The following is a 10,945-nucleotide window of genomic DNA, read 5'->3' as shown; positions in this document are numbered from 1 at the left end:
AGAACCCCAGCAGGACTCTGGTCTTTGCTGTTACCTGGGTAAATAACTGCCTCTGCTGGTGTCAGTGTTGACTCCCACTCAAACCACCAGAGCACCTGTTTTATGAATTTGTTCTGAAAGGAGACCAACTCAGTTGTGCAGAGGTAAATCCTGTCCTCATTAAAAATACTTACTCTTTTAAGAGGATTTTCCCCTTTTCACTTTATAGACTTAGCTTTATTATTTTTTTGCCTTTTATTTGCATGCTGGATTTTTTGTCTTGTTTTGTTGGTTGCTTTTTTTTTTTTTTTTTTTTTACTTGAATATTAAAAATAGAAAATGTCTTTATGACCTCAAATTGCTGTTTTCATTTTGTCATGAACAAAAAACTGGCAGCTTTGCTGCTCCAGCTAAACTTGTACTATGTAGGATAGTTGGTCAACATCTGCTCAACTTTAAGGGAGTAATTAAACACTTCTAAATACCTCATAGCTCCTAAGAGGGCCAAAAAAAAAGGCTGGTATGCTCTTGCTCCTGCCAGCTTCTACTGGAAAGGGGCTGAAAAGCACAAGAATGTTTAATTTAGATAGGAAATGCTTAAGTGATGGTTGGGTGGAGGTGTAAAAGGTAATGAAAAATGCAGAATATCCAGGAAAAAAATAGTACTTTTCTCACTAAAGGAAAGAAAGGCACACATGTAAAATTCCAAGGACCCAACTTTGAAAGTTAGATTTTATTTTTATGCAGTGCAGATACGCTGGCAAATACATTGAGCTGACTGTATCTCAGCCTCACTTAGATGCGAGCGAGCATATAGATGACAAGATTGCAGGTAGGAGCACTATGCAGAGTGACAGAGAGCTGAAACACAGCTGGTTCCTCTGATTCCTGCCCTGTGTAGATGTCTAATCTTTCAGCACCAGTTTTCATTTCCTTACCCTGGCTGAAAACAGTATCAAAAATGTTAATACGGTGAACTCCGCTGGATAAATCAAACCCTGAAGATGAGACTTGTGCATCTGGAAGCCTGTTTGTTATGGAGCAGCATGCAGTATAATGGAAGCTCCCTCTCGCTCCTGAGCTGGCCAGGAGGGACCTGGTTTCTTGGTGGGTACCATCACGAGTGGTGATCTTGGTGCACTGAGGGAGAACCAGCACCCATAGCCATGGAGCTGCCTCTGTTCAGCAGAAATCATCCAGGCTTTCGCCACCTTGGGAGGTGGATCCAAATATCTCCTCAGCTGATCTGTCTCCTGGAAGCACTATGGCTGAAGCCATCTGCTAAAGGAAAGTTCTTGGTGTTTGGTGAGAACAAAGTTCCTGTTTCCCAGCTTTCCTCTGCAGACTGACTGGTAAAATATACATACATACATACATACATATATATATATATGTATGCTGAAATTTTTCTATTCTTGGGCTTTGAGTATAAAGGGACATCCAAAAACCCTTGAGAATGAGCCCATATTGTCATCCAAGTGCTCCAAGTGCATCCATCCTCTTCCAAGTACTCAGCTGTATGGTAACTGCTGAATCCTCAGCCTGATCCACTGATTGAGCAACTGGGCAAAGAACCTGGTCAGCCCTGGGAGCACAGGTGAAGGCAATGCAGATGTGAGACTGGAAGGGGTGGAGCCTGGCTGCATCTCTCTTAGACCCCATTGAAGGGCTGACTGCCACTGGGGAAGGATCTCTGGTTGGAGATTCCTTCTCTATGGAGTTTTTTTCCTGTGAGCCCCAATCTTCAGAAATGGGTGAGCAGTCCTTTTTTTCCTTCCCCTTCTAACACCTTTCTACTGTATTAGTCCATCTGTCATTACGCCTCTTGTATCACCTTTCCACTCTCCTCCTATCCTGCACTCCTCCTCTCAGAAGCAACAAGGAGGTTTGCTGTGCAAGAGCCTTTGGTTGAGTAAAGCCTAGTGATAACTGGAGCCAAACTCCTCCATATGTCTCTCTTTGACAAATAAACATAGAGTCGTAGATTCATTGAGGATGGAAAAGACTGCTCAGATCCCCAAGTACAACACCAGCTTATCCCACCATGTTACTGCCTGCATCCCTCGGTGCCACATCTCCACAGCTCTGAGCACCTCCAGGGATGGTGACTGCCCCACCTCCCTGTGCAGCTGTGCCTGTGCCTCACTGCTCTTTCTGAGATGAAATTCTTCCTAATACCCAACCTTATAATAATTCAGAGAGGGAAGACCTCCAGCCAATTATTATGCCTTTACTGATGGTAAGATGTGGGACAAAGGATGCATTTTGCTAGAGATGCAGAGGTGGTTGGCAATGTGAGTGTGCATGTGTGCAAACACTCAGAAATGGTTTTGTTTCCATAAATTTCATCATGTTCTGGAAGCACATGTTCTCTCTCAGAGCACCTAATTAAATATAGGCTTGTCTAATAAAGCAGATGCTGAAAGGCTGTGTATATTATCTGCCAGCAGAGCTCCGCATAGGTTCTTTCTGAGGTTCAGCAACATTTATAAGTATATGAGAGCACGGCAGATTTGCATGGACTTTGACCATGGGAAGCAAAGACCCATATCTGAAGCTACAAATTGGACTATGAGATAAGAACTCTCCTGAAACCTATATGCAATTAAAAGCCCAATCTTCCTTCCTATAGTGACAAGGTTATTGCTTTTATATAGCTGAACAGAGATGAATGAGTCTACGGATTAATAACACTAAGATTTATGACACTGTGCTTGCCCCAAATATTATGGGAGAATAGCTCTCTGGGTGAGATATTACGACTGAATAAATTTGATAGGATTTTTCCTTTCCTTTATTTTTTTCTCAGCTTTGTGTTATTTAGGATAGTTGTGTTGCATTCGCGCCGTCAGTGCTGTGGTTTGGTTCTCAGCTAATTGTTCCACGTGCATTTGTGCTTTAATAAGAGAGTTATTAATAAACGGAGTCCCATGAAGACAAATGTCACTGAGGAAAAACAAAAGACAAAGTGCGTGGTTTGAAGAGCGTTACACTCCAGTGTCACCAAGCTCTTGGCAAAGGTTGTATTGCAGCACAAATACTTCCCTTTGGAAGGGGTTGTGCCTGCTCCCCAGGGTACCTGCTGTCTGGAAGCAGCTCGTGCAAGCATCACTTGCTTTTCTAAACCCAACCCCAGCTTCCTCTTGGACCCTTCAATATGCCATGGCAACATGAAGATCATGTTTTCGAAGGGGAACCCTGTGGGAATTAAAGGGGAGTAGTTTTAGTGGGAGTGATGAAGGTGAGGTGCGAGGTCAGGGCAGAGGGCTGCTTGCACTGGAAAGAAGCACAACTGCAACACTCAGCCAGGCAGGATTTGACCTGAGGAGGAGGTGCAAAGGATGGAGAGGGAGAGGATGCTCTGCGAGGTGCTGCTGGAGGGTGTGATGCTGTGGTTTGCACAGCTGCAGGCAGCAGCCTCCCCATTGTTTTCACTGCTAACAAAGTCACATCGGTTCATGGCACTGTAGTGTCTCATCCTTACAGGGCGGGGGAAATGAATTTTAGAGGCAGCCTTTGTTTTGCTGTCGCTTTCCCATGGGAAAAGCTGAATTTGTTTCTTTAATGCAATCACAAAGAGATCTTTGTGCGGAGGAATTGTCAGAACACCTGTCTGCCTATTGAAACCAGAGCCCCCACTAGTGTATGTGGCATTCCCTGCTGCTGCTCCACCAGCTTCTGCTGCCTTTGTTTCTGTTGATTTTCCTTTACATCAGCCTGCTTGGGAGCATCCCTTCTGCTCCATAGGTTGGGCAGTGTGCAGTACGGAGTGAATGCATGACAGTACCAATGGGCACAGGGAGTACGTCAGGTCCCCACCAGTGCAGCCCAGTTTGGCACCAGCAAGAAAAGGTAGGGAAGGGCAGTGCTCTAAAATCTTGACTTAATTCATTAAAAGCAGTGCTCACTAAAATCAGTGCTCACCCAAAAGAAAACCATTTGTTAAATGACCTGTGAAATGACACGTTTGATAATTGCACTGTAACAAATAATACAGACTAGGTCCTGCTCTTATTTCAACTTGGAAGATTAAAATGGGGACATTTCCCTCTAAAGGTGTGCAGCCACAGACCGACTGTAGGGGAGCGCACAGGCATGCAGCTGAGTGCATGCACTGATTCAAGAAGGGGAGGAGGGACTGCAGGTGGGGCTCTGAAGCCTCCAGGAGCTGTAGGATGCTGTTGCAGCTCGTTTGTGGTCTTGTGGCACCATCCAGTGGCTGCTGCCAGAGGGCTCCCATTTCCTCGTTGGCACCAAGTATCCTTTTGCACGGTGCTGGGCTGAATGGTAACCAAGGTGTTGGTCCCTTGTGTGTCACCAGCCTCTGGGACTGGTGGCCAGGTCGCCCAGGAGGGCCTCCGGGTCACTGCAGGCATCTGCATGATGGGCACAGGGAAGATGAAGGGGAGCAGCAGGGCTGGATGCTAAACTCAGGCCTGCAAAGATAGCAAAACCCAGCAGCATCAGGATGCCCCACAAGATCTTTTCTCTATTTCCATGGCTTGCAAATCTCTTCTTTTTTTCACTTTGTCTGTTGAAGGCCCAGATCTTCATCCTCATTGTAATAAGAACAAACAGGAGACGGGCCAATGACCAAGTTTCCACTGCTGTAATTCTGAAGTCCTTTGACATGCACTACTTCATGGCACTGCTAATGGGTATGAAGAAGCTGAATGGAAATTATGTCCAGGAACAACCCTATGGCCATTCACATGAGATACCTGGAGTTTATTGGTGAGCTGGTTGTCTCTGGGGGATGTTGAGCTCAGGGATGAGATTTCATCCCACTGGCTGGTCTCTGTGTGTTCACATCCAGATGTCTCTCCAAGGGTTTCCTTTTCATAGACATAGCAGTCCCTGCACAGAACACAGTAGGTTAAATGAAGACTTGGAGGTGGCACAGCTCAATTGTAAGGGACGCAGTGGCCAGCTGCTTAAGTGTGGCCCTGCTGGATAAGGGAACAGCATCCCATGGCTATCAGTGAGCGGACACGGGTGCCCATGGCTGGTATCAAGAGAGGACAGGTCATCTCACCTGGGATTATGAAGAGCTGTCGAGGCAAAGGAATGCTGGGCTTCTTGAGTTGCCTGACTGTCCTCATCAGCTCTTGGATCAACTCACCCCTTAGATGGAAGAGACCAGGACTGTTCTTAGCTTTCTGCTGCTGCTGAAGCCTGAGCACAGCCTGGAGGTGTTGGTAGGTCTGGGTGGAGATCCCCTTTGCAACCTAAAACACAGGGTGGTTGAGAGGCCCAACACTGTGAGTCCTCACCTGCACTGTCTGCATCTCACAAGCAACCTGTGAACCCCACACAAGCCCTACCCACACCCTGCTGTTTCCCCAGTATAACACTCTTATCCCATCCATAATCCATTCATGAGTCTTTAGTTATCTTTTGCCCTTGCAGCAGCTCTGCTAGGTGCTAGGTGGTGGTATTGCATTGCAGCTCAGCAAGGTGTAGGAGGTACTGTTTAATATGCTCAGCATGAAAAGGACTTGGCCAGTGAAAGTCCCCTTGAAGTCCCTGTGACAGAGGCTGTGCTCTGACACACCCTCCTTCCCCGAAGAGAGGGAGCCCTGACTGATTTAGCATATGAAAGGCTCCTTGTGATAAAGGCTTGCTGGGTATTTATTAATAATCAGTCTCAAAGGTGTGAGCACAGCAGTTTATTCCCTGTGCTACCAGCTGGTTCTGCCTGCACCCTCCCATTCGCCTCTCAGGGTGTGAATGCTCCAGGCAGAGGTTGCTTTACTGTTAGTTTTGGTTGCAGTCAGAGCAGTCTTTGTACCCCCCAGGGCTGGCACTGCAAATGCTGGTAGTGAAAGCACAGACTTACCCTGCTGACCCCCATGCTCTCCAGCTTTTCCTCCAGTGCTGCCTCCAGGATGCGCCGAAACCTCTTCAGGAGGTTTGGTTTTCTCCACAGGGCTTCCAGCAGTCGCCTCTTCCCACTCTGAGCATCATCTGCTGTGTCTGGGTGTAGCAGAGCATGCGTTGTGCCCCAGAGAGCTGGCTGGGCCCTTGTCCCCTCTGAGGACATGGGTCCCACCAGAACCATAGCCCAAGCCACCCAAGAGCAGGCTTCTGGCATGCTGGGTGCTCTCAGCAGACTGCATGCCCCTATCAAGGACACCTTCCTCCTCTTTCTGGGGTGAAGCATCCAACTCAGGGCTAGTCACAGTGCTGTCACACTTGGCATGGAGATGACCAGTAACACCACCCCATTACCCTCATCCCAGCACCCCAAATCCCAGTTTCATCCCAGTGTTCCCTATGTAAAAGTGGTTACACTCCAATACCCACCTCCTTCTGAGGACCCTTCAGAAACCAATGCTCTGGTCACCTGCTGGGTCACTGCAGGAATGAAAGCAGCATGTTAGGGGGCCAGGGGAGTTGAAGCTCCAGTGCAGACGTGAGTTCCATCACCACCTTCTTTAGCTAAATGGAAAGCATAGAAATATCTGTTCCTAGGGATACAGGGATGGCCCAAGTCCAGTGCCTAGGAGAGCATCCTTAAGGGAAACCCCGCGGTGCTCAGAAGCAGCACTGTCACCCTCTGAAGCCACCAGCTGGAATGTGTCAGAGCCATCCCTGGGAGGATGGATGATGTGCTCCACAGGTATTTGCTGACAACCATCCTTATTTAAAGGCCTTTCTTTTGGTTTTCTGAGGAGCGATGGGAGCTGAGAAGTCTCCAATCTTTCTCCCCTGAACCTGATTATAGAAAACCAAGGCTGCAAAGAAGAAACCACGGCATGTCTCAGCTCCTTATTTTCATGCAAATAACTGCTGGTATCAGTTTTGAGGAGGCAAGGTCATTGCTGTGCACTCTTGATTGAAATCTCATTCCTCTGAGGCATGGCTACAATGCAAAACTAGCTCAAGAAGCAGGAGGTTTTCTGATGTGCCCAGTGCTGCTGCTGGCAGTCAGGGGGCTGCAAGGTGCCCACATGTGGCTTCATGCGAGATGACACAGAACCAGCTCCCCAAGGAGGTCCTCACAGCTCAATCTTTTAATGGGAGACTAAGACATAGGCATGCTCTAAACAGCTGCTAGCTATGAAAAATTTATTCAGGCTCAGATTGATTCACTTTTAGAAAGCAGTCATTACCTTTGGGCTTATTTGCAGACAGCAGCTTGGTCTGTAAAGAAGAAGAGAGATCACAAGGGAAATGCCCAGGCCTTTTCTGAGTGAGGTGCCAAGGTGCTGGCACAGCTGCCCAGGGAGGTGGGGAGTCACCATCCCTGGAGGTATTCCAGAGCCATGGAGATGTGGCACCGAGGGATATGGCCAGTGGGCAGTTCTTATAGGCACGGGCACCTGATTATGCTTGTGCTTGGAGAAATCCAGCTTTCCACTGGTCCTGAAGGATGTCTGCCATTGCAAAGGCTGTGCCTTTCCCAACCCACCCAACACTCGGAGGTGTCGCCATGTCAAAGCCACACATCTTGGTTCCATTTCTGGGCCTACTGCTACCCAAGCTGACATCAGACATGCCCAGAGCAGGTGCACACAGAAGTGATGGATGGCATTGGTAAGGACATGGTCTCACCTGCACTGCTGTTCCTTCCAGATCAGAGTCATCATCCTGCAGGGTCCCCAGGCTAGACACCACTGCTGCTCTGGCCTGTAGCTCCTGCAGCTTCTGCAGTGTGGAGGGAAGGAACTGTTTGTCCCAGTGGGTCTCAGGAAAATCTGCATTCTCCCAGGCCCACCTTGGCCAGCTGCTGCCTATGACTCCAAAACGCATGCCCAGAACAACAGGGGGCCCTTTGGGCTGTGAATCTGTACGGCCACCTGGATCTGGTGGGTCAGCAAGCCACCTCCCCTCGCTGTCCCCCAGCTCACCCCTTCCATAGCACTGCTCTTGCTGGCAGCATCCTGCAGCTCAGTGAGTAAGCGCTGCCTCAGGCCATCCATCTCCAAGTGTAGCTTCATCCTCTCCTCCTCTTTCCACCTTTCGAAATCTCTCTTGCCCTCCACTTCCCGCTGGTGAGCTCTCTTTTCTTCCTAAAGGGAGTGGAAAATGGGAGCAGGAGATGTAAGGAGCAGCAGCACCCAGGTTAGATGAGGATTAGGACACTGTGCCTTTTTTCACCTGTGCTATGTCTCATCACATCTCTTCCCTCCTTCCTGTCATACCTGCTCCTTGTGTAGCTTCTCTGCCTCCTTCCTGGCTGCCAGCTGCTGCTGCATCTCACACAGTTTTGCCTTCAGCTCCTCAACCTCCTTCTCCATCCGCTCCACCTTCTTGGTCTCTGCAAAGCCTGGGGAGCAGAGCCACTGTGAGTGAAGGTGAGATATTGCTCCAGCAGCACCCTGAAAAAGCACCAAGCAAAGTCACTGGGTGACTCCAAAAGTCCATCACTGGGCCATAGGATGTCCCAAGTCACCCTGGCACAGGAATCTCCCAGGACACATGAATCTTTGTGATCTCCCAAGCCAGACCTCTCAACCCCTCCTCCACACACCTTAGAGTAACCACTGGGTCTGGCTTGCAGGAGGAGCTGGGTGGCCACCAGCTTCTTCCATCTCCTGTTCTCTTCCTTCTCACCCCGGAGCCTTGCTGACTGCTCCGATGCCAGGCCCTGTGCATGGGCCAGCTGTGCACGGGCATCCTGCAGGTGCTGGGCATGCACAGCCAGGCTGTCAGCCAGGCACTGCTGACAATGCAGCAGGTACTCGATGCTCAGCTGGGCCAACCTAAGCACTGTCAGCAGCACAGGGTCAGCTGGCTGCCCACAGTGGGAACACCGCTCCCCAGCCATGTTACAGAAGGTGATGTTGGAGATGTGTTGCTGCAGCACAGCCACGTCCCCTTCCCGTGCCACTCGCTCCACATCCACAGCACTGAGACGATGCCGATCCACGGCAATGTGGCGGGGCTGGAAGCAGAAGGTGTCAGGTGGGATGGTGAGTGCTGGGGGTGCTGCCAGCATTGCCATGGCTGGAAAGGGCTGGAAGAAAGAAGGGGTGAGTTAAGACTGAGTTCACTGCTCCTCCAGCTCCAGTGCTGTGGTGAGAGGCAGTTGTGTCTAATCCTGCCTGGGTGGAAGGGAAGGGAAGGGAAGGGAAGGGAAGGGAAGGGAAGGGAAGGGAAGGGAAGGGAAGGGGAGGGGAAGAATTCACATGTTTTAGGGTAGTCCCATGTTTATACCATTAGCAGCACTGCAGTGTTAAACAACCTGATTGCTTGCATCAGACAAAGTGGATATGCCTGAGTAGGTACGTAGGTATACATATATATATGGGTCTAAATATAGCCCTGACTCATAGCTGCAAATTGTGTAGATCTGCAGGGGAGCAGCACGTGGCTCCTGCAGGTGAGGCTCTGTTGCATGAATTAACCTCTGCTAAACCAGGCAATGTTTCTGCACCACTGGAAATGTGGAAAGGTGACCAAGCAACAGCAGTGACCACAACGCCCCTAACCCAGGTATTTCCCTGTTCCTGGAGCACTTTACAATCCTCCATCCATCTTCTAACCGCAGGCTGTATTACATAACCTCGTTAATATTAACAAGGGTTTCACGCACCAAAGGAGCAGTGTTTAACCCGGACCTGCTGCTTAGCAGCATGTCTGGGATTGCCCCACCACTTGCTTCAGGCACGCCTGATGGGTTTTCCTTCCTCTTCATACAAAATGCCAGATATGCGGTCTCCAATGGCGCAACCACCACAGCAAGCAACCCAGTAACACCAGCTCTGAAGGTTTATTTTCCTTCAGTTCTTCAATTTGCCTGGGATGGGGTGTCCAGCTGGTGCAAAAGTGCTCTGACTTCCATGCTGCAATGCAACACAGCACCCACTGATGTGATGGACCTGCTGGCAAGAACTGCCTCCAATGGAAGCAATGTGTTGATGCTCGTCAGCTACGACTCAAACTGTGCATGATGGGTGAAGACACCAGCCTTGAGGGGTGCAGCTAGGACCACACAGCCAAGCTTACACATTCAATGCATTTACATGCACCATTTTCACTCCACTGTGCAAAACCCAACTCCACCACAGTGCTGATGGAGGCAGCTCCCTGAGAGATCACTATCCCAGCTCTTGGCTGCTGAACCAGGCTGTTGCTTGGTCCTCTTCCCTATAATTCCCATTCTTTGGCAAGGAATTCTCCCCCTCTCCTCCCCCACCCCTTCCTCCTCCTCCACCCTTCCTGAACGATTCAGGTGCCAGCATCCCTCTGCTCTCCACTGGCACTGGGAGATGCAGGGTCAGGGGATCCCGACCCTGCCGATGCCCTATGGAGCATCTCCCTCCCCCAACCTCCAGACCTTGCCCACAGGCATCATTCACTACCCTATAGGAACCCTATAGGAACCCAATAAGAACCCTATAGGAACCCTATAGGAACCCTATAGGAACCCTAAACCCATATCCCCCCTTCCTCAGCCTCTATTGCAGGAAAGCAGCAGAGCAAAGCAAAGCCACGGAAATGTTTTTTGCATGAGCTAATGCGCTGAGAGCTGGAGCAACACAAGTCCAAGCACGTTCCCCAGGGCAGTCCCTCCCTTCCCGTAAGTGGGAGTTTGAAAAGTCAGGGCAGAAAAATGCTAAAAGAAAGGAAAAAAGAAAAGAAAAAAGAGGCAAATACTCACTTGTTGCTAGAGACAGCGAGAGGAACTGAGGAGCAAGGACAAGGACAGGGACAAGGATGGGACCAGAGCAATGAGAAAAGGCCGGGAGCAGCAAGAGGCTGCTTGAATCCCTGCACACACGGAGGATTTCCGTGCTGTAACCCTACACTCCTCCCCTGCTCCCCCCCCGCCCCTCCAGCTTGTGACACTCAAAAGCAGCTCCCGATGCCCAAATTGGACAAAACCTTGCATCTATGGGAGACACCATGAAACCAGCTGCCCTGTGCTGAGCTGTGTGAGCTTCACCCCCCAGGATGGGAGCAGCAAAATGTCCCCCTATGGCCAATGATGGCCCTCAGCATGGACTCAGAGTACACT

At 49.7% G+C, this 10,945-nt stretch overlaps 1 protein-coding gene across 1 annotated transcript; it reads right to left on the bottom strand.

Moving 5' to 3' along the window:
* Positions 1 to 693: 693 nt before the first annotated feature.
* DZIP1L (DAZ interacting zinc finger protein 1 like) lies at positions 694 to 10,745 on the bottom strand. Its single transcript, XM_015871290.2, has 10 exons — positions 10,589 to 10,745; positions 8,456 to 8,941; positions 8,127 to 8,303; positions 7,833 to 7,994; positions 7,537 to 7,629; positions 7,095 to 7,125; positions 6,286 to 6,336; positions 5,819 to 5,955; positions 5,015 to 5,207; positions 694 to 4,836 (listed from the first exon to the last, which is right to left on the bottom strand). Exons 2-10 carry the CDS (start codon positions 8,927 to 8,929, stop codon positions 4,745 to 4,747), a joined length of 1,410 nt encoding a protein of 469 aa, XP_015726776.1. The 5' UTR covers positions 8,930 to 8,941; positions 10,589 to 10,745; the 3' UTR covers positions 694 to 4,744.
* Between the last annotated feature and the right edge of the window lie 200 nt (positions 10,746 to 10,945).

This window comes from Coturnix japonica, chromosome 9, assembly GCF_001577835.2.
Source record: "Coturnix japonica isolate 7356 chromosome 9, Coturnix japonica 2.1, whole genome shotgun sequence".
Classification (NCBI taxonomy): Eukaryota; Metazoa; Chordata; class Aves; order Galliformes; family Phasianidae; genus Coturnix; species Coturnix japonica.
The sequence above is the reverse complement of the archived record's forward strand: the minus strand, read 5'-3'. Positions and strand labels throughout refer to the sequence as shown.